The sequence below is a fragment of the Sitophilus oryzae genome, unplaced genomic scaffold (assembly GCF_002938485.1).
Source record: "Sitophilus oryzae breed Bouriz unplaced genomic scaffold, Soryzae_2.0 scaffold_1743_pilon_pilon, whole genome shotgun sequence".
In the NCBI taxonomy this organism is placed as follows: Eukaryota; Metazoa; Arthropoda; class Insecta; order Coleoptera; family Curculionidae; genus Sitophilus; species Sitophilus oryzae.
The window spans coordinates 789,459-813,883 of NW_022146439.1; the positions used below are offsets into that span (position 1 = coordinate 789,459).

Below are 24,425 nucleotides of genomic sequence, written 5' to 3' on the forward strand. Positions count from 1 at the left end.
CTTCTTAAATTTATTTAAAGCGCATGTCATTGCCTGTTACTGCGCCTGCGTTGATAATATCCGTCAAGAAGACATTTCAGAGAAGATGGCTGTATAAAATGCCTGAAAGTGTATAGATGTATTTGTTTACAAAGTTTTAAATTTATTTCCAATCGTAATAAACTAGTGAGCACAAATTCAGTTCCTTCCTTATAATCATTGTCGTTAATTAATAAAAGTGATATGTATTGTGTATAGTGTAAATAGTATTGAACTATTATTTTAACTTCTTAAAAAGTCGTTAAAATTTTGAAATTTGCACTAATTTTCGATATCTCTTATTATTTCGGCTGAAGGTCGATGACCCTTTTAAACCTTCAGAGTTTCGGTGGTTTTCTTAAATTTTAAACAACTATGCCTAAAAGGGCCGCTGGACCTGTTCCTTATGAATTGCCTAAGAAAAAGTCATCAGGAAATCTCTCAAATAATGGAGTATTAAAACAAGGAGAATGCATCGTAGATAATGCCGGTAAAAAGTGGAAATTAGGTAAAACTATTGGCATTGGAGGCTTTGGAGAAATATATGATGTTTCTGAACATGGCTCGAATAAAGAATTCAATAACCAAAGTTTTGTGGCTAAAATTGAAAAGCATACTAATGGACCTTTATTTGTGGAAATAAATTGTTACTTGAGGCTAGGAAAACTTAATATGAGTAAGATTTTGATTATGTATTATATTAGTTTTCTTGTAGATATCTACTTATATTATTCTTGTATTTAAGTACATTTAAAAATATTAACATTTATTTCTAGTTCAAGAATGGAAGGAAAATAGGGACCTCAACTTCTTAGGACTTCCCTATTTTGTAGCCTCGGGTTCACATTATTCGAAAGGTGATAAATATCGGTTTCTTATTATGCCAAAGTACCACCAAGACTTGGAAGCTATTTTTCAAGTTAAAAAGCTTTTTAATTTGAAAACTGTTCTGGTCATTGCTACAAGGATAATTGATACGTTAGAATACATTCACAGTCATGGATATGTTCACTCTGATATTAAGGCCTCCAATATTATGTTAGGACATAATCAGGTTACCCACAAATCTAGAAATAGAACTCCTGTTAGGAAATTACCTTGTCGAAATTTAAAAGGTCTTGTAAGACCAATAGTTAGAACTTGTGGACGTAGTTTACGTCCAATAACAAACCATAATTACATTGATGACATACCTTATTTAGAAGAGGTTTTAAAAGAATACGAGTCTGGTAGAGATGAAAAGAATAGAGTGCCTAAACTGTCCAATCCCAAACACAATAGCGAGTTTAATGGTGATCCTATATATCTACTTGATTATGGTTTAGCAACAAAATATCTTTTATCAAATGGAAAGCACAGAGAATTTTCTTCAGATCAAAGAAGAGCTCACGCTGGGACGGTTCTATTTTGTTCACGTGATGCTCATAAAGGGGTTCAGTCTCGCAGATCAGATTTAGAGTCTCTAGGCTATAATATGATTTATTGGCTTACAGGTTGGCCTATTCAATTAATATTAATTTATATTTGTATCTATAACACATTTCAATTTTAGGTACGTTACCTTGGATCGATGACATCAATGAACCGGAAATTGTAGAAAAGAAGAAAAACAAATTTTTCACAGATGTAAAAATGTTTTTGGGAATTTGTTTTGAAGACTGTCCAAGATTTCTGGTAGAGCTTTTTGAAAATCTTAAGGATTTAAAATTTCAGGTATTTATTTTTAAATTATTGTCAAAGTCATCCAAATTTCAGTGCTTAAATAATTTATATTTTAGGATACTCCAGATTATAACTTCTTTAGACAGTTATTTAAGAAAACTATAAGAGAGTATGGATATAAAGATGATTCTAAATTAGATTTTGATAATTTGGAAGGCTGGGGAAGAAAGCAAAAGAAGACTGGAAAGTGTAAAGCAAATAAGAAGGAGAACGTGAAAATTTTTAAGAGACCAAGTCTTTTATTGTATAGTCCTCGTCTACCTTTAAGTTCTAATATTATTTTTAAAAGGTAAATATTTGGTTTTTAAACAAATAGTTAGTTACTTATAAATGTTAGTAGCGAGTTAAACAGTATATCAAATATATGCATATATGGTTTTTAACAAATTAGCATAACAAAGGTATATTTATATATGGTTGTTTTTTTAAATCAAACAGATTTTTTTAATCCAATATCCAATAACAGTATTGTAAATATGTTCAAACTGAAGTTTAAACTTTACTACTAATACTACTAAATAAACTACTAAATATGAATGTTACTTTCTTTTGTCTACCTCATTTTCTTTTTAATATATGTAGCTGTATTTTTATTAAATATTTCTTTAGGTTCGATTTCTTATTCTGACAGTCAATTTCGGGATTATAAGTTCTTACTAGTGGGGAGCTCGAGTAGCAGAAAATCCAAGTACTCTGACATAATCTGCCATACACATACCTAGTTACATAATGTATGTCGCGAAAAATTGCTTAAAATGTTTTTATAAAACTTGGTTATGTCCTAATACAGTACTTTTTGTATGCACTCCTGTAGTTAAATAATACCGTATGATCGAAAAAAAAACGGCGTCAGCGATGGCTATGAAATGAAGACCGCTGTCATACATTTATGTAAATTTATATGGGAAACGTGATCGATCGTCATTTCCCTGCCAACTGGACGCCATTTTTTTCGATCATACGGTATTAAAAAAACGTAGATTTTTTAAGACTTGTTACATATTCTATAGTATGTATATTCCTTAATATGAAATATTTTATATAAATTATCTTTTCAAATCCTATAATGTTATTTGTTAGTCAAATTGTTGAACATTTATACAGACAACCGTTATTGTTTTAAAGACATTAAATATTTCTACCCTTTCTTTTATTTCAGACCCAAACTAAGGAAGAAAATCAAGGATAAGTTGGTAGATAATAGTATGATGAATTGGTCAAGAATTTTAATGGACCCTGAGACTATAATTAAACAAGCTCATCGCAAAACTGCTGATGAAGATCGTGGTTTTAATATATGTGATATGGATATAGATAGTCTAAATCCCACACCTGCAATGAGAGATGTATTTAATAAGGTTTTAGACAGAGAGGATAGGTCACCATTTGGAAGCCGAGGTGATGAGTAAGTTACCAATATAATTCGTCAGATATTTAATTCAACTAAGTATGACTGGATCTTGTTCGAAATGTAGTGCCACTTGTATTTTTAAAGAAACTAAAAGTGATCTTTTTGGCTATCCATGCGATATGTGCAAAGTCACATTGTGCAGAAATTGTGCAGGATTTTCTTCAACTGAGATACGGGCGCTGTCAATGATATCCAGAGTGCTCCCTTATTTCTGTACAGATTGCATAACTGTAGTTCGAGAGTTACCTGCGATAACAGCTACGGTTGCTCACTTGCAAGCGGAAATAAATGAACTAAAAGAAAAATCAATTCAATCCAAGCAGTCGTTTGCTGACATAGTAAAAATAAAAAATGAATCAAACGCTCTTCATGGAAATTTCCAGAAACTGGAGGAAAAACTGGAAAATATCACTAAAGGCGAGATAAATCTTGGAAGGGAAGATAATATCGATCATAAAAAAAGACCAATAAAAGTCCAGTTTGAAGACAAGGAGACGGTTTTGGCGATTTTGAAGCAAAAAAGCAAACTTCAGAACAATGATGGAATATATATAAAGAGAGACCAAACACCAATGCAAAGAAACCATCTCAAAAAACTCCTGCAGGAATTGGAACAACATACCAAGGAAGGAAGAAACAATTATAAAATTAGATATCAAGGTTTTGATTTTACACCAAAGCTTGTAAAAGTTCAGCGTAGAACTCCAAAAAACTAAATAAACAAATTCAAGAGGCGTCGTTCTGGTATAGCAATATATGTTCCATAGTAAATAAGGTCGACGAATTCTTTATCTCAATTAAAAAACACGATCCTCTATGCATATTAATAACTGAAACCTGGTTGAATGCTGACATTAGAAACAGTCTGATAGATATCAATGGTTATAATATTTTTAGGGAAGACCGCAATCAACAAAGAGGCGGTGGAGTGTGTGTTTTTGTAAAGGAACAAGTGAATGGACAGAAAATATACTCTAGTGTATCCAAAAAATATAGAACCATAAGTCCTATTGAATCAGTATGGCTGAACATCAAAATTGCTGGTTTAAGGTTTATTGTGGCATGTATATATAGGCCACCACACTCGAACGAAGAATCAGACAGGAATATGATAAATGTATTAGCTGAGGTGTGTGCAGAGGACGTACCAGTCTACATCACTGGAGACTTCAATTATGCTGAAATCAACTGGAACAATAAAACACTATATAGAACTGAGAAACTAAATCAACTGTTTTTGGACAGCTTTAATGAAACGAATATTTATCAAATAATAGATTTTTCCACACGTTTCAGGGGTGATCAGGATGCGCTTCTGGATTTGTTTCTAGTAAATAATAAGAAACTGATTTACAACATAGAAAGTGATTCACCATTGGGCCGCAGTGACCATTTGGTTATTACTGGAAAAACGCAACTCGAATATCCAACTAGATCTACCAATAAAATACGAAAACAAAACTTTTGGAAAGCCAACTATGAACAAATAAATGTATTTCTTGCAGAAAACTTGAATTTTGACCCTTCACATTTGGAAGAAAACAGATATGAAAAAATCACCAAAATTATTGACGAAGCTATTACAAAATTTGTCCCATTTACAACTAAAATAATAAATTCTAAAAAACCATGGATAAATCAGAATATTTTTAAAAAAATTACTAACAAACGAAAATTATGGGATAAATATATTAAATCGCCAACACCCGAAAACTATACTGCATACAGGACGGAAAACAACACTCTAAAAAACATAATCGCAAGTGCTAGCAAAACTACGAAAAATCTATCGCCTCTTCCAGCTCACCAAAACAATTTTTTAAATATATTAATAGGACTCTGTCTACAAAAGTATCCAGTTTCACTCTTAAAAACCCCAACAATGGATTACCTATCATGGACGACTGTGACATTGCTGAGGAATTTGCACACCGGTTTGCATCAGTCTTTACGACAACCAATGACTCTTACATTCCAACGCTTTCACAGAGTTCTAGGCTTCTGCAAGAGATTACTAACATAGAATTTACAGAGCTCAACGTTAGCGAAGCCATAAAATCATTAAAAACTGACAGCAGCCCGGGTCCAGATAGTGTACCGACTGTTTTTCTTCAGAAATGTTGTCATGCCCTCGCACAACCTTTAGCATGTCTATTTAATGATTTACTAATATCTGGCAAATTTCCAGATACTTGGTCTCTTTCTTTCGTTACACCGCTTCACAAAAAGGGAGACAGACAGTTAGCTGGTAATTACCGACCAATTAGTCTAACTAGCTGCATCTGTAAATGCATGGAAAAGGTAATCATCCGCACACTTACTCCATACCTAATGGAAAAAGATGTCTTACCCAGCACACAGCATGGATTTCTTCCTGGTCGATCCACAATAACGTGACTAACATGACATCTTGTCTTAGCGATTGGACAGCAGCCTTTGATAGAAACCAACAAACAGACGTCATCTATCTTGACTTTGAAAAGGCATTTGATAAAGTACCCCACAAGATGCTTCTTTATAAACTAAACCACTAAGGCATAAGAGGGAATTTATTCAAACTTATATCAAACTTCCTAACCCGACGCTACTTCCAAGTCAGAATAAACGGATCTCTTTCAACTAAACACAAAGTAACCAGCGGTGTTCCTCAAGGCTCTGTGTTGGGCCCACTGTTGTTCCTCCTGTATATCAGCGATCTGGCAAGAGGCATAAAAACGAATATCATATTTTTTGCGGATGATACAAAGTTATATGCAAATCCCGAAACGAGCTACGTCAATCTTCAGCATGATCCAAAGTTGGTGGAATCCTGGAGACCAAACAATGGAGAATGAAGCTGAATGAGGACAAATGCACTGTTCTTAGCATTGGAATGAATTGTACGAACAAAACCTACACCCTAAATGAATTAAGTCTAAGACATCTAGAACAACAGGAAGATCTAGGGATTACAGTTACTGGAAACCTAAAATGGTATGTGCATATATCAAAGATTACTAAAAAAGCAAATTCTCTTCTTTATTTCATTCAAAGAGCATTTTAAGACCGCTCTATTGATCTTATTTTAAAGATATACAAGTCCCACATTAGACCTAAAATAGAATATGGTCAAATAATATGGAGTCCCTATTTTCAGAAGGATATTGATCTCATCGAGAAAATTCAACGCAAGGTGACAAAAATGCCCCATGAACTTAAGGATCTGGAGTATGAAGATCGTCTTGCGATGTTAAATCTCACCACATTAAAACAGAGGCGTTTGCGGGGGGACTTAATAGAGACTTACAAAATTCTAAATTGTTTCTACACTTGCCCATTAAATATATACCATCCTTGCCAAACTCCACAACTTAGAGGCCACAGCAGACGCCTGGAAAAGGAAAGATCGTCCAAACTCCAGCGAAAACATTTTTTGACTAACCGCATAGTGTACCCGTGGAACTCGCTGTCAGAAGAAAGTGTTTCAGTACCAACTCTCAACTCATTTAAAAACAAAATTGATCAAGAAATGAATACCTTGAGTTCTGTACATTTGCATTACGGCCAGTAAACTCGAAAAAATTACGAGCAACATAAAAAGACAGTAGACTCATCGGTATTTTTATACCGCTTTCTATTGTGTAAATAATAATAAATAATAATAATAATAATAATAACAACTTAAAATACGAATTTATTGCAGACTTTTTAATACACCCTGTAGTTTAGTATAATGTAAATTTTATACTTAATATTTCAGACCCTACTGCGGGGATGATATCGAAGGATATACGCCAGAAATGATGCGTGTATATAGAAGGATGAAGGAGCAACAGGAGATTGAGTTTGAAAGAGTTGTTCAACAAAGTCTGTCCACAAAGAAGCGCAATAGGAAAAGAGTTAAACGTTCAGAATCTCCAATTCGAACGGCAAATAGACAGACTAAAAATGATGGTAAGTTTGAATTTATTATATTGGTAAATTCTAAAGTATTGTATAATTAATTGAATGTTTTTTTCATTTTACAGTTATCTTTTAATTTGAATTGCACTAAACAATTAAAGTCGATAAGTTTAACAGGTTGACTGCCAGAGCAGGCGTATCCGCCCGCTGTGCAATAGTTAATCTTTGTACTTGGCGTCTGGAGCATCTTTTTCGATTATACGTGGCCAGTCAACCTGTTAAACATAGTAAAGCACCGGATTGTGGTGTATATCTTTGCAATTTAGAGACCAATGACTTATATGTTCCATTTTGGCTCTTTTTTTATTGTTTCTTTTTTTGATTTTTGTTTTGGTTTAGGTTGCTTCTTTTTAATTTTTTTTTCTCTCTTGTATATTCTTTATCTTTTTTATTGCTTTGGTAATTCATGATCTAATAAAAAAAATATTACTTTTTCAGGACCTGCACGAAACATTCAACCACTGAAGAAGGTAAAAAGTATACCCCTAAAACGAACATATAGCTTAAGGGGTTAATTATAGATATGTACGTTCTTACTGTAATAAATTAACTGCAAGACTGGCTTTTTAACGTTCATATTTTTGTATGTTGTTAGTTTTTTTATGCGTTATTGAATTGAAAAAAAGGTAAATTTACGTTCCTGTTTGCCTATTTAGTATTTTTTGTAACTTTGTTTTTAGTTAATGTGGAGTAGATTATTAATGGCTGTGGTATAAATACACATTTAAATGAACCTTTCTGTTATTCCAATCAAAATCGAATAGAACTTTAAAGCTACTCCATATTGTTTTAAATTTTGTATTTGTAAATTTCTTTTGTTTTCTTTATAATGAGGTGGCAATTATTGTTATAATTTGGTAAATTAAATTTGTTTTGTTCTGTAACTTTATTGATTTCAAAAGTATTAAGTAGTTAATTAATTTTTGACAATGCCGAATCGAATATTAGTTTATAAATTTTGACACAGTTATTATAGATAATGTAGTTGTAAATTAATCAATGTAATTTGATTACCTAGAAAGAAATCTTATAAATAGTTACAACTCGATTACTTTATTAACATTTGTATTTATTTTGAAATTGTTCTGTTACGTATACTTAAGAGAAGATTGATTTTTGGGTTACCAAAAAATTTAAATTTGGTATACCTGGACTGATGTGTACAGGACAAATATGACATATTTACAGGATGGGTGAGCTATTCGGTAGATTAATAGTTGAATAGACGTCGACACTGCAAATACAAAAAGCTATAATTAGCCAAATTAATGAATAAATATTCTTAAATTAGAAAAAATACAATACTTGGTAAGGAACATTACGTGAAAACTAGGGAAATTTCAAAAGTGTAGTGATTTATTTCAATTTGCTCTACATCAAAATGACAGTTATAGATACTAATGTTTATAGTATACCCAACGTCAGAATACATGGAGGATCTGCCTTTTTAATTCATAGGCAAATTATATTTTCTGTCATTTTTTGGAAATCTTCCCTGACTAGTTGGAAAGACTAAAGGTGGTTAAATTAGGTGTAACAGATATGTGTGTATTACATTGTCCTGTATGTAGAGGGGTTTAATGAAGACCATAGTCCTGTACAAAAATGTTAATTGAAATTTGATTTGTTCTTTAATTTTAAATTTTTAATATGACAAGTAGACCTTTAGAAATTGTGTGTTTTCTGAATTATGCAGGGTGGGTCCGACTTGGAAACTTCAGCAGCATGTTTTGCAGATAAAAATAATTAAAAAAGTTTATATAAATTTAAGTCCTAAAATGCTTAGTTTAGGAAATACAGGGTGTGGAGGTTTCATTTTTATTTCGATTTTTTCCAAATAATTTCTTAACTAAGGTCAATATTTGTATGAAAATTGGTGTCTTGATGTTTTTTGACATGAGAAATTTGATTTCGATATCAACTGTTAGTGGCGCCCCTTATAGGTAGTAGTCCTATTGACATATAAATCAAATTTTCATAACAAAAACCGCCCAGAGACTAATTTTCATCCAAATATCGACCTTAGTTCTAGTTAAAATAAAACCTCTACATCATGTATTTCCGAAACGAAATATTTTAGGACATACATTTATACGAACTTTCTTACTTATTTTTTTCAGCAGCATATCTGCAGAAGTTTCTCGAATACATTCGGACCACCCTGTTTTATGATATTCATAGTTTGCGAAATTTAATATTGAAATATGTTAAAACTGTGCTTTTATGCATGAAGCTCATATCTATAATATATCATATAATTTGATGGCTGATGTGATTTCCGTTTTTCAGGGTGTGCCAAAAACACGTTACCTTCTACACAAAGTGTCGTAACTATCATTTTGAACAGTTCACAGTAGAGCAAAAAAAAGTCTATTAGTATGAGCTAACAGTCTCCACAATGTTGTAACCATAACAGCAAAAGCTCTTATATTGTAGCAGACAAAATAAGTAGCTTTGTTAGATATAATATAAATACATTTGTTTTACTTTTGTTATGTTAATTTTTCACTAAAAGACGTTTTTTTCGCTATACTGTAAAATTTTCAAAATGTTAGTTACAACACTTTGTGTGGAAGGCGACGAACAAATTGAAAATTATTGAGTTTCGTGGCGCCGGCATTGTAGTCGAAATGATTGCTCTGCTCTCTAGTAAACCTGGTTCGAATCCAGCTTTGTGCATGAATGTTTAATGTGTGTGTGTCTGTGTTTGTCTAATTTACAGTTTAAGTTTAAGAAATATTTTGATGAGGTAAAAGTTATTAGAAAGGTAATTTGTCAGAATGGTCATGGCAGCCTAGGAAATGAAAAAAACAGCATGGCCGGCAATTTAGAAAAATCCTCTGCATATGCGAAAAATGGAATGAAGTGTAAACATCGTCAAAGAGAAAAGTTATTTTCACATAGGCTTTTATCAATAACTCGAATAGTAAAAAAACATTTGTTGCGAACTTTTCGGCACACCCCGTATAAAACAGTGTTTAGAACAAAAAATGTCATTACCCTAGAAAAGTTGCTTTTTGACTATTGGACCAATCAGAATGCAATATTAAAACAGTATAGTCATCATAAAGAAAAGTTGCAAAAATCCAACTTGAATTTAACAAATGACACTGTGTTGAAAAGTAGCAACTTCAGACACTCATTAGTTTTTTTCGTGTTCTTGTTATTACCGATTCTGAATCGTCCTAGAGCTCTGCAGCGCATGCGCAAATGAAATAATGTCTTCATATTTCCTTCTGCGCATACGCATCACAGTTCTAGGACGGTTCAGAATCGGTAATAACAAGAACCCGAACAAAGATATTATTAACAGAGCACGTAGACCGACGAGTAGCGACACTTCGGTTTTCAATTTTCATTGCGGCTGCGGCTGCGCGAAATAGAGTGTCCATTTATAATATGAAGAAGCGAAGTTGCCACTGTTGCCATTTATCAAGTATCTCTATACCGGGTGCGTCTCAAAAGTGGCTCACCCCTATAACTTTTTTATTTTTTCAGATAAAAAAACGAGATTTGGTATGTTAGTATATGACATGAATTAGGATTGATTGGTGTATTCAATTGTTTTTGGTCACTTCCTGTTTCACCGGAAATGACTACAACTTTTGATTTTTAAATAGCACCCTCGGTATTTTTTTACTTTATTCGATAGAAAATAACATTCTGAATAGAATGACATATCATATGTCAACTTTTGACATTCTCGCTTAATAAAAAATTGTATTTTAAAATTCAATCTAGACTGCCATAGCTATGTTAAAAACACTAATTCTTCATCAAGGAGCCTTGGAAAAATAGATTTGATCGTCTAATGTTTTTAGTGGCTTGTCCTGGCCCGTTAGAAAATTCTCAAATCGTATTTTTAATCATAACTCAATTTTTTCAAATGAAACGAGGGTGGCTCATTAGCATATTTGGGAGAAGCATTTTTTACCAATAATTTGATACCACACACTTGGTATTTCAAGTCAAATTTTCGTTACGAACCGCAAGTTATAATTTCAAATAAACCATATGCGAAAATGTCAAAAGTTGACATATGATGTGTCATTCTATTCAGAGCGACATTTTCTATCGAATAAAGTAAAAAAATACCGGGGGTGCCATTTAAAAAAGTGACCGAAAACAATTGAATACGTTAATCAATCCTAATTTATGTCATATACTAACATAACAAATTTCGTTTTTTAACTAAAACAAGCCACTTTTGAGACGCACCCGGTATACTCTATTTCAAGTACCTACGCCTCAGGCAAAGAATTTTCCTAAATCATTTTTTATTTATTAGCTGTAAGATATTTTATGAAATTTATATTGTATCATTATATTCCAAAAATATTATCAATTCAATACTTAATTCCACTTCAAAGTATGAGCAGTGTATACCATGTTTATAGGATCACTTCATAATTTAACCAGTTATTTAGAGTGTCTATCAGACAAACACGTCAAAAGAGAGAAAGAAAATTTGGTCCCGTCACATCTAAAGAGCCGACAGTTTCTGTCGCTACCCGTCGGTTTACGTACTCTGTTATTAACCTCAAATCTATATCTAGCCTGACATGTAGAATTGCTCCTATTTAAACATTTAATTTCAATACATAAATTCAATGAATTTATTCCATAAACCTGATTCTCAAATATATTCTTTTTTAAATTCGCTTTAATATTAAAATTAGCTATGAAGTTATAACCAATCGTTATGAGAAAGAATTATGAGTTTAAAATTACTCTGAAAATTATGTTCCTTTTTTTTCGGTTTTAAGACCAATTTTTTTAACCAAACCAAACTTTTCCTTGAAAATGATTCTAGATTTTTCGTCACTGGTAAAAAAATCTTCAAAATAAAAAAGCAAATTTTTACATAGGCTATTGGCTTACACATTTACTTACATTTCACAAGTGTGCAATAAACTGCTTTTCTTTAGATTTTAGATATTATATTATGATGTATTTAAATATTATACTTATCACTGAAAGTAATAACGCTATGAAGAACAAACTATGAATTTCATTTCTTACCAGATTGTAATTCTCTGTCCATGATTTTTGCGATTACTAACGTTCTTTGTGAAATATATTCACGTATCTATATTCTGTGATTTTTTGTAAATAATGGATTTTTTTCTAAATAAAGACTAAATTAATTATTTCTGTTTTATTTATTCCCAGCGAAATATTTAGGTAAAAAACAAACAATGACAGTGTACTTCCATTATTTTATTACTCTTTGATCTTGACAACAATTTTCTTTAAAATTTTCTTATCGCTAACACCACTTGCGAGAAACAAAAACACCTAAAATATTGAGATTCCTCAGGCACTTAAAAAAAATTATGAGTTCGATTATTATCCTGTTAAAACATTTTACAATGTTTTAATTTAGTATAAAGTTTTAAGTAGTTAAAATAGACAATTTCTTCAGATCGTGTTAATCTTAGCAAGTATTTACAAATAAATTAATAAAATAAAAAATATAAATTATATATAAAAACAATAAAGCAAAATAAAACAACCACAGTATTTTTAAGAAGTAAAGCTTTAAAATTTTTGTGCATAACAGAACTTATCCTAAAAAGCCTAGTTTATCGACTTCAGATTAAGTAATATTTAGACTAAACATCGCCATAACGAAAATCGAAAAATAAACTAAACGTCAACCTTGAGTCAAAAAACTAGACTTGACACTAAACTACCCGTTCAAGTAAAAAATGGATCTGGTAACGCCGAGTTTTCTTTATAATAATGACAAATTCTTATCCGTATAGGGATTCTGAATGTAAGATCTAAAAACGAAAACGAAATATTAGTAATATATATTTAAATCCGTTAAACTAATCTATACAAGTACCTCTTAGAAAATAACTTCATAGATACAGAAAAAAAAATTAGGAAAAGTGAATATAGTATTATAGTATTTCCAAAGTCAGTTGGAATGGTTTAGGGCTCTTAATATCGGAACTGTTTTGGTAGGCATCATCTGCAAAAACAAATTAAGAGTCTCCAATCAGTCCTTTCCAACTTTAGCCTTTGGAATTACTTTACATACTGGAAACTGATATTCAACTAAATTATTCTGAATGGTCTCACTTTACAGATACTCGCACTTTCCACACAAGTTAGGTTAGTTATACATGACTTTTTCCTGTTAGCGTGTGGAAATTATGTACTTAGATATAGTACTGTAGTGTGTTCAACTGTCTGTCTTAGGTAAAGTCGGTCCAACGAGAAAATACATGACAGCGACAGTTCTCTGTCATTTTAATTTTCGGGTAAATAGAATTTTGAATTATTTTTTCGATATCTGTCGAAATCTTCCCTGACCAGTTGGACAGACTTTACCATTGGATAAATGCAATTTTGTGAGGTGCATATATTAAGTGAAGTTATTTTCAAGATATACCGTTTATCAAACATGCGATTATCAAACACCCGCAAGGCAATTATGGCATATTTGAGGAGCTGACTTACTAAATGCATTTTGTCCATTTTTTAAGATTTTCAACCAAAGGTGACATTGCAAACTACATACACAGATACAATATCATGCCAGAAACGACGTATTAAATACATATATTATATTATCTCATTCGAATTAAATGGAGAAAATATCTTAGCCTTTCTATGTGCTGTATGTCCACTGGCGATAGACAAATAAACAGAAGTATATCCTTGTGTGCTGTGGACATACTGCTGTTTGCTTGTCATTGCCAGACAAGGAATTTTTTTGAACTACAACTTCTCTATTTTTTGAATAATACTACTTAAAATAATGAATGGAACTACGACTGGGGACAATGTAGTTGGGGATACGAACCGTGGTAGCAAAAAAATTAAGAGAAATTTTAGGTCTAAAGAACAGTCAACAGTTTTTTTCAATTTTTCAGATATCAACAAAACTAGATTTTTCACATGTAGGTGTACTATTTTTATGATTTTTTATCAATTTTTCAAGTATATTAGTTTTTCGGTAAGTTTCTCATAAAAAAAGTGGCAGTTTATCTTTGTTTGCCAAAATTCGAAAAAATGGACAAAATGCATCTAGAAAGTCTGTTATTCATTTATTTAAAAAAATATCATTGCAAGAGATGCGAATTTGCGAGCAAAAATAAGTTAAACAACCTCATTTGCAAATTTTTAATACAACTTAGAACATTCTTAAATGATATGCAGGATATGCTACTTACGAATATAACGTATAGTGTAAAAAAATAATTTGAAAAATAATGAGTTTATTAAAGATAAACGGTAAGGTTATTGTAAGAGGTACATATTATGTATTTATTTAGCTGTAAGAATGGTACATTTTAAGTGAGATCTTCCAGAGAAAATGCAAAATAAAAACAATTTTTACACTTATATTTCACTTAATTATTGTATTTGAAATAAAATCTTGAAATTAGGTTTTAATAATTTTATAGTTTTTAAAATTATGGGTACTTATGGACAAATTAATCCATCTCTTTCAGTGGGACAATTTTATTGAAATCTTAATAAATATAATCTGTACAACAAAAGAACATATAACAATGATAGGTGTTGTTGGTAAGTTTAATTCAACAGTATCTGTTAGTTTTATGGTTTTATGAGGCAGTCCAAATTGGTTGTTCCGGCACAGCCTATATATTGAGATACAGGGTGGCCCATCGAAAACGTTCCGCAAGGCATAACGGCCAGGATATTTTTTTTCAAAAAATCCAAAAACACGTCAATTTTGTTTGTGAGGGGGACAACTTTTGCCCCAAAAATGATCGCAATATTTTCAACCCTCTAAACGGGGGCGTCATCCCCCAAATTTTTTCAAATGGGAAGGGGGGTCAAGTGGCGCTGCAATGAAAAGAGCTTTCTGTTCTCTATATTTCCTCGCTTCGTTTTTGAAAATCGGTCGAGTCATTGAGAAAATATGAAGGACTGAAATTTGAAAAGTTTATTTAAACATTTATCAGAGTAAATGATAAGGATAAATTCCTTCGACCAATTTGCTGTTTTTTTCTTATTATTTCTAGATGTTTACGCATTTTTCCCCTTGCCACAAGGTTGAACGATCAGGTGCGGTCTCAATATCGTTAAAATGACCTACAATAAAATTTCCAAAAATACCAGCCCGCGACGATCAAAATCGTCTTCGTTGAGTTCTTGTACCAACTGAATTTTGTACGGGTGGAAATTGTGTTTTATTTAATATCCTTTGGATACTTGTACGATTCACGCCGGTCTCTTTCGCTAATTTTCTTGTACTCAGCGTACTATCCATGGCAACTTGGACCAATACCTCCATAGCTTCATTTACTACAGAATTTTCCCTCTGTCTCTTTTTATTCATAACGGAACCAGTTTTGCGAAATTTTGCTACTAACTCGCGAACAATTTTGCCATAAAGATGTTTGTCAGGATGGCGTTCATGGAATATCTGCGCAACCCGATTGCCACATTCATTATTTTAAAACAAAAAGTTCGATTATTTCCACTTTTTCTGCAAGTGAGTACATCATAATCGTTAAAAAGTTTAACGATATTGAGAAGAACTTCAACGCACGAGTCACAGAACAGCTATCTAGCAACTACCGCACCTGATTGTTCAACCTTGTGGCAAGTGAAAAAATGCGTAAACATCTAGAAATAATAAGAAAAAAACAGCAAATTGGTCGAAGGAATTTATCCTTATCATTTACTCTGATAAATGTTTAAATAAACTTTTCAAATTTCAATCCTTCATATTTTCTCAATGACTCGACCGATTTTCAAAAACGAAGGGGGGAAATATAGAGAATAAAAAGCTCTTTTCGTTGCGGCGATTTGACCCCCCTTCCCATTTGAAAAAAGTTGGGGGATGACACCCCCGCTTAGAAGGTTGAAGATTTTGCAATCATTTTAGAGACAAAAGTTGTCCCCCTCACAAACAAAATTGACGTGTTTTTGGATTTTCTGAAAAAAATTACCCTGGCCGTTATACCTTGCGGAACGTTTTCGATGGGCCACCCTGTATATAGGATAACAAAGATTTATAAACTCTGTTTTTCTAATACCCATACAAATCATAGAAAACAGTATTATTTAGGTTTGTTCTTTCTTACAGGATGTTCTGCACAAGTATATACTTTTTTGTCCCTGAATGATCTATATTATAGACAAGGATTATAGTTTACCCGTTTACCATAACCAAAACTAGTGTGACTCACTGGTCAGGTAAGTAGATGACACAAGTTTTGTGGATAACAAAAGTAGTTGGGAGTTATGTAAAATTGCAATAAAGAATATAAAACTAGTGCATACTAGTGCATAAGTTCAATAACAGAGAAACGTCTATTATGACGATAATTGTCGACATATTCAGTAAAATATTAATGCATATTCAAGATTTTTGACAATAAAACGACATACAGAACTGTGTAAGCGATATAATGCTAAAGCTATTAACGGTCAACCAAAAAAATACAATTTAGAAAGTCCAGAAGTAAATAATTCTTGTTTTATTTTTTCACATTCCGAAAAATAATTCCATAATATGATATATGTGTATACCTTGCTGGTCATCCAATTTAGGTGGTCTGGATTTTAATGAGTGAGACATATAGACAGATAATAATATAAATGACCGGTTGACCGGAGACAAAATCAAAAGCGGCATACAGTGTTGCCGGTTTTTTTACGTTTGTAGGAAAATATGTGTAGAAAAATATAAGCTATTTTAAAAACTTTCATGTATACTACTGAAATTATGATAATATATTTAAACTAAATATAATCTATTACAGCTGTAGAAAAATGAGTAACTAATAGTGAAAAATAAAGTTCCAACCCTAGATGCAACATTTTTCGTAAACGCCTACTTGTGTGGTTAGAAATTTTGATGCACAATTTTTATCTCTTTTTAGTACATTTGTTTTTCCATTAAGCTGTCTACATCACTGTCTGACACGTTAAAATCCAAACCTCACAGTTTCGATGACCAAATCGGTATAATAGAGAAAAAGACTAACGTAAATAGTGAGTCTATTAATAATTATAGCATCACACAAGAAACAAATTGGTAACTAAAGAAATAGCAAGTTTATGAAAACTATGTAGTAAGTTTATCACATTTCAGGCATAGAAAAAATATAAAATGCAAAACTGCATAAAAACATAGCAAGAAGCGCATTGAAACTCTTTACACGCCCATTCAAGAAAGTACCTTACCCTCTTACTCGCTTAACACAGGAAGCATAGATCTAGAAAATTATTTTAATATAAACGGGTGATGCAAATAAAGTGCGTACTCTAGGTAACTTTTTTATTTTTATAGCCAGGGCAAATTTATTAATATTTATGTTTAGGAATTTATTATAATAGGAACTAGTGCATTTGTCATTGTTCAGAATATCATATTAATAATGTATAGATCACATATAAATATTTTAAGTTATTTTGCAAAAAAATATAAAGTCTAAATATGTATAAGAAAATATTTAAAAGAAAAAGATATACTAAACACATTCATTAATAAAAGATTACAATAAAAAAGTTACCAACAGACCTTAGATAATAAAAAACATAGAGATAAAACTTAAAGGCCAATCAACGTGCAACCTATATTCACTTCTATCTGCTTTTACCCGCACAGAAGGTAAAATTGTACAATTTACAACAGAGTGGTCACACAATACTTTTAACAAAAAATATTCATATTCGCCTCTCTTCAGTATTAAATTAACTCACAGTGATACAGTGATGTATGTATCAAACTAATATATCTTCGAATCTACCATGATTTATTTTGTTGATTTTTTAGCGTCGTGAAAATTTACTAATTTTAATTAATACTATTTTATTTTCCTAAAGGTATAAGTCAGAAGATAACATAAGCCTCTATGTTTTTTATTACTTATGTATGTGAAAATCTAGCTCAGTAGGTACGTATATTTTTTACCTCTTATAGTACGTATAGGGGAAATGACTATATCAGGTAAAAACAAATTTTAAAAATAAGTGACAATATTACATTTATCTTAATACTTACAGTTCAATGTTGTGAATAGTGGATGTGGGACAATTATCATTAACTTTCACATGGCAGTGCTTGTGACATTTTAAGAAACAATCGCGACATTCGTAGCCCTGCTTGCCAAACCTCCTCGCTATACTTTTTGCACATACTTGACATATGGTGCCACTACAAAGAAAAATATTTCTATTAAGTTTGACTAAGTTCTAAAAATTAATTTATAATGCATAAATAATATACCGTGTGATGGAAAAACAATCCTTTAAGTTTTTAATAATGACAGCTAATCAATAGATAATTGATATTTTTAATAAACTTTAAAATTAAAATATACAAAATAAATAGTGCTAAAACACACAGTTTTATAAAAAGATATTTTAAACTGCACTTTTAATGTTTAACATGGACTTAAAATTTGCGGCACTAAAGCACAACCCCATATGTCAATAGGGAAATAATGTTAACAAATGCCTTAGTAGGGTACACTGGGTACAGTTGAAACAATTTGACTTTCATCGTTCATAATTATAGTGGTTTTTATCCCAGCGAAAATGGTGATATGCCAAATTCAAGAGCGTATTTTTATCTACAAAAAAGATTTACATCATTTTAGTTTCTGGGGTACGGTTTTAGAAGTGTACGATTAAAAAAAAATTGTTTCAATGGTCCCCATACCAAGGGCGGTTGAAACAGTGATGGCGGTCAATTGAAAATTCATAGTTTCGACGCAGTTCGACGAAACAAGTGAGTAAACAAAGTGCTCGTTACATAATAAAAAAATTATATAGACATAATATAATATGAGAGGATAAAATATAATTTGCAATATTAATGGTATACTTTTTTTAATCAACTAGTGATTAAATGTTTTATGAACATCATCGAAAAATTATAATTATGTACCTTTAAAAAAATTCGTTATAGCAGAAATAGTCCCAAATATGCCCCACTAGCAAAACCGGTGATTAAAACTATGCTCGGTACCATAGTTCAACTCATCTAAAAAGTTTTTTTAACTGGAATAATCAAGTATAATACAAGTTAGATCACCTGAAAATATAAAGACAATGGAAGCCCGAAATTCTTTTAGCTTCAATGGTTACTCTATCTTTTATACACGTCTCTATGGAATATATATATATATATATATATATATATATATATAGATTTATTAAACCGCTTATACGAGCCCAAAAACTACGTTGCTTCATTGGGCTCAGACCCGATTTCGACATTTCAGGCCCGGGGTCGGGTCTGAGTACGATTTCATATGTATATATCGATATATATGTACAACTAGTCTTAAAAATAGTGTTTTTTAAACTTACCCTTGCAAATGCTTCGCTACAAACGTATGGTCATTGAATATATGCAATTTCACGCCTTTCTTTTTCCATTTGGATTTCTGCGCTAAAGACAATGGCACGAGGTAGTGTTTCTTGATTCCGTTTTCGATTGTTTCTAACACCAACGTGCTGGCTTCGTTGATGTAGGTACGGGTAGATGCGCTACTTAAACCAGAAGCTTCGGACAGACTGGACCGTCTTGAATTTTCTTCGCGACCAGGTGGATTAAGATAATCTGAAATAAACCATTATTACATACAATTTTCAAAAATGTATCATGTAGAAGAAAAGTTTAAAGCGGTAACATTGACGTTTATATATTTACATAATAGGCTTCAAAAGATTCACTTTATTAGTTAATTAAATTAATATTAAAATAAATGATGTAAGACCAATACATTCCAAAGATAATGATGCCAGATTTTATATCATTTTACACATTAGTATTGTTAATTTTCTTTTTTAATTTATGCCTATATTTTTTTAATTTTTCAAATACAGTTAAATTTTTATCATTCACTTACCCAAGTTTACATGCTTTCCAGTCAGCTCAAGATGATTGAGATGTGATTTCTTTGTTAAAAATAAGAGAGTGTTTTCATATATTTTTTTCGAATTTGGCATTCCGCTACAAAGTACAAGTTCCGCTCCAAGGGATGAACCAAAATCACAATTTTATCGGTATTTGTCAGAAAAAGATCACGCTTATATGTTGACATATTATTATATAGATTTCATACACCGTAAATACAAAAAATGGTCATTTTTAATTCTACATTTAAACAAAAAATAATATAAAAGGGGTTGCTTTAAAAACAATGAGATGTAGCATTTTAAATATTGCAATGTTGGCGACGCCATAAAAATTACCCTGTATAAGATAATGTAAAATTTCCTTCGCGGATTTATTCTCTTAGCCTTGGTTTTTAGGAAAATATACCTAAGTATTAATAAAGTTATATTGACTCCAATTTTTAACCACTTTTCGGATATAATGTTTTTAACCAAAGTTTTTTAGTAAATAAGAAATAAAATAACAACACCGCATAATGCTTCAAATAAAAATAGTGTACTATATACCAAATTTTATCCTTAATCCAATTATGCAGAGAAAAATGGGGGGAGGGGTGCAAATTATAAAAAACTTATCACAACTTTTTTTGAGACATCCTGTATACAACACAATATTTTTAAGGCCACGCAACATTTTTATAATTTTCTTTATTAACAACGACGATATTGGACTTCTTCGCACCCTGTGTATTGTAATTTTGGTTCACCCTGTATAATCAAATAAATCTGTACAGAAATGCCAAACCAAAAAAAAATATATAAAAAACATCACCCCCGAAATCTGTTCGTGCTTAAAGCATGCCGTTTATTATTGATATTTTTTTAAAATAACTATGTTTACTTTCTGTCTTTTTTACTAACTGTCTTTTTGCTTTTAATTCAGATAGTAGCAGAGTAAGTAAACCGACGAGTAGCGACAGTCCCGTTATCAATTTTTTTTTGCGGCTGCGCGAAATAAGTAGGTTATCTGTCATATGAAGAAGCGAAGTTGCCATTTATCAAATATCTCTGTATACTTTATTTCAAGTATACCAGATACCTCAGGCAACGAATCGTTTTTTTAATTATTTATTAGCGGTAAGATATTTTATACATTCAAATTTAGAAATAAGGATAAAAGAAAACAAAAAAAATATGTATAAAACTTTATAATTAATTCCACTTCAAATTGTAAGCAGTGTATACCATGTTTATAGGACCACTTCATAAGTTGAGCAGTTAAATACGTAGTCTATCTGTCAAACACGTCAAATGAGTGAGAAAGAAAATTTGGTCCCACCACATCAAAAGAGCCGACGGTTTCTGTCGCTACTCGGCGATCTACTTACTCTGATAGTAGTTTCTATGATATTTTAAAAATTTACAAAATATGTAATTCTGTATATGAATGATGAATGAAAAATCCATCATCTTTATATCTGATACTGAATACTTTGCTCATCTAATAATAGCGAATCCGATGAAGCCCGTATTTCTAAATATCTAAAGCGCATAAGCATTTATACAAAATCAAATGCTTTTAGATATATGTCTTATGAAATTTTCGTGGTAAATTCGACAACGTCTTATGCCGCGACCGCACATGCGGCAGTTGGCGATTTCCGAGCGCTCGTCATCGGACTTCGCCTTTCCGTCCACACATGCGGGCATCGCTGAGCTCTGATAGCAACAACATAGACAAACATAGACTAGCGCAGGGGGATGACACTTCTTATGGGAGAACTGGCAATGGTTCAAAACTTGGCTAGAAGCGATTTTCTAGGAATCTTCCTTACCGATAAATTATTGACAAGAGTGACAGATAAAACCTTGACGGTCTTTCAGTAATTGAATTCATCTGTTTTTCGTTCTAAAGCGTGCGTTGAAAGCAGGCAAACAATTTTTGGTGACCCATAATTTTTCATTCGAACACCACTTTTTTCCTTGTCCTGGACCCGCCTTGACTTGCCGCCATTTTATTTCTTTTGTTTACACGCTGCACTTTGCTTTGCAAATTTAATACTATAATTATTTAGACAAGTATATAGGTTTTTGATAAAACTTCTCGGACTAACGTGTAGGTAAGTGCAGATAAATAATGTGTACTATTTTTTTTTCATCTTCACATGCTTATTGTCATTCTCCTGATTTAGGTAACAGAAAAGGATCATCAAATCAAACTGAATTTTATGTTTTTTCATCCCAGGACCGATAGTAAAATATATATTTTATGGATACCTTCCTAAATATGAACGAGATGAGCCATCGGAAGAAACGGATCATAGTACAAAACAGAAAGGTGATTTTTTTTCTTTCCACTTAGGATATTGGAATTATATACTGTATATTTGAAATAATCGTCCAGTTGGCTTAAAAATGATGATCGATGACATTTCCCATACCTGGTTTTACATCTATAGGATATAGGAGTGAATCGCTATGGCAATCTAGTAAGTCGGAGAGAGCAAAAATACTAAGCATTTATTACATAACCACTTAATCTGACGCTAGATTCCATGCGCTTGGGAAAATTCTTGCCTTCTGTCTTTATCCAGTACATCCTATTTTGCTAAGCGTATTGACCGTACTCTTCGTACACATGAAAATCGGCACCCGAGACCAGAAATACCAGCCCTATTATAATTTTACTTTCAAAATTATGATATACATATATCTTCATTTCTAAAGCTTGTTTCATATAGACGCGAATCGCGAATTGCGAAAAGCGATTCGCCAAAAAATATTCGCAAAATTTGGACCTATTTTATACAGTCGCGAATTTTTAGGGACATTTCATTTTTGCTCCACTGAAAGTTACTAAAAAAAATCATAACCTGAGATAACTTAATTTGTTTTTATTCGTGTTTACGATCTTTATTTTATATTCTATAGGATACAATATGAGTTTAAATTTGTTTAATGATTATGAATATTGATTACGATTGTGGGATTGGAACAGAAGGTGCAAAATTGCCATTTACTTATTGTTAAAACGTAGAAAAGAACGGGTTTATAGGTCATTTGGGACATGTGAAATATTTAAATTTCGTAAGCAACAAGGTGCTTATCGCAATTTAATTCAAGAAATGAGGAAAAAGATGAGAAAAATTTAGGAATTTTCACAGATTGAGTCTACTGACTATGATGTGTTTATGTTTTTCACAGATTGTCTGTATAGGAGTTTGATAACTTGGTTGAAAAATTGTCACCATATTATATCAAAAACATATACAAGAGAACCCATTTCACCTGGAGAAATGCTTTCAGTTACTTTGTACTTTGGTACTTTGCGGCAGCGTCGTCAAAATAATCGATAACCGGATCACAACACCATTCTGCGCAAACGCGAACCTTCAAATCGCGCGAATATTCGCAAAAAATTGAAAACACTTTAACTTTCCCGCCCCCCAAATTTTAAATCTTGCGAATCGCCAAAATCTTAAAATTTCTGACAGCGCTGCATGATCATTAAAATTGGACCAATGAGAGCAGTTTCGCAAAATCGCAATTCGCGATTCGCGTCTATATGAAACAAGCTTTAGACATCTACGGCGCCGTTTTTTCAGTTTTGTTATATAAATTATTTTGTCTCTTGATATATGTACTTGTAACATTATTCTTTTAATTTATAAAATTTTTGTGAAGAATTATATTTCTGTTGTATATTTGATATTGATATTAAACATATCTTTAAAAAAATGTGTATTTTTTGTGTTTTTATGTATGTTATAATTAAAAATAACTAAAGAATTAAAATTCCTTTTTTGTTAAACTTCCCGCCATACGTGACAATATAGTCCGTAGTTCCTACAAGGGATATTGGGGGCGCTAGTAGCAGTAGGCTTGTCAACAGTGTCAAATTTAAAAGTCAATTTCACTTTCCAATATTTAACAGGGCGCTTGCACTTCTTCTGTATTTGTGTCTTGTGGACTAGCGTTTAACCGGCACGGTATCACTGCTTGCAGCGTTGCCAGTTTTCACCTTTTTGACCATTACGTTTTGAAAGAAAAAAAAAACAAAAGACATGAAGATTACGACGTTTACGAAAAAACGATTTTAGATTAATTCTTGCATCTATCCGGGCTGTGAAACTTTACAACCCGCAGTTCCGCATGCGCATAAACGATAATCGGGTATTTCGCGTGCAATCTAAAAAAACTTACCCCCAGAGACTAACCAACGCAATCAAATTACGCCTACGGCTTATTTTGATTGCTATTATCGATAGATGTAAATAAATAAAAAATAAAAACAGCTGTAAAAAAATAAAAAAGTTCTATATTTGTGGGACACATTATTGTCTCGATCTCGAAGCGACGCGACGGCCTTACAAATGGAGTCACAGCTGCATAGCTGAAGGCTATAGCTAGGCATTACTTACTTCCACCATTCATAACGTAATAATAATAAGTACCAACTGACTAAAATTTCCAATGGTTTGGTTTGGTC

At 31.9% G+C, this 24,425-nt stretch overlaps 2 protein-coding genes across 11 annotated transcripts in view; one reads left to right on the top strand and one right to left on the bottom strand.

Annotated features, from left to right (window-relative positions):
* The first annotated feature begins 84 nt into the window (after window positions 1-84).
* On the top strand, window positions 85-9,258 carry LOC115881855 (serine/threonine-protein kinase VRK1-like). Its single transcript, XM_030899554.1, has 7 exons — window positions 85-694; window positions 795-1,511; window positions 1,571-1,731; window positions 1,797-2,029; window positions 2,900-3,145; window positions 6,891-7,084; window positions 7,532-9,258. The coding sequence occupies exons 1-7, from the start codon at window positions 394-396 to the stop codon at window positions 7,606-7,608; spliced, it is 1,929 nt and encodes a 642-aa protein (XP_030755414.1). The 5' UTR covers window positions 85-393; the 3' UTR covers window positions 7,609-9,258.
* A 3,040-nt stretch (window positions 9,259-12,298) lies between these two features.
* LOC115881827 overlaps window positions 12,299-24,425 on the bottom strand; it is an 89,023-nt gene continuing 76,896 nt past the window's right edge. For 9 of the 10 annotated variants that reach the window (XM_030899507.1, XM_030899500.1, XM_030899499.1 and 6 more), the window contains 3 exons: window positions 19,406-19,658; window positions 18,093-18,245; window positions 12,299-12,879 (listed from right to left, as the gene is read on the bottom strand). In XM_030899507.1, coding sequence (XP_030755367.1) covers window positions 12,831-12,879; window positions 18,093-18,245; window positions 19,406-19,658 — 455 coding nt within the window. In that variant the 3' untranslated portion in view covers window positions 12,299-12,830. Of the gene's footprint in view, window positions 12,880-17,272; window positions 17,305-18,092; window positions 18,246-19,405; window positions 19,659-24,425 lie in introns of all 10 variants that reach the window. The other variant, XM_030899502.1, reaches the window with a different exon arrangement.

Coding starts and splice junctions, on each gene's coding strand:
- LOC115881855 (XM_030899554.1), top strand. CDS start 394: ATGCCTAAAAGGGCCGCTGGACCTGTTCCTTATGAATTGCCTAAGAAA. Junction 3,146..6,890: donor TTTGGAAGCCGAGGTGATGA/GTAAGTTACCAA, acceptor TTAATATTTCAG/ACCCTACTGCGGGGATGATA. Junction 7,085..7,531: donor TAGACAGACTAAAAATGATG/GTAAGTTTGAAT, acceptor TTACTTTTTCAG/GACCTGCACGAAACATTCAA.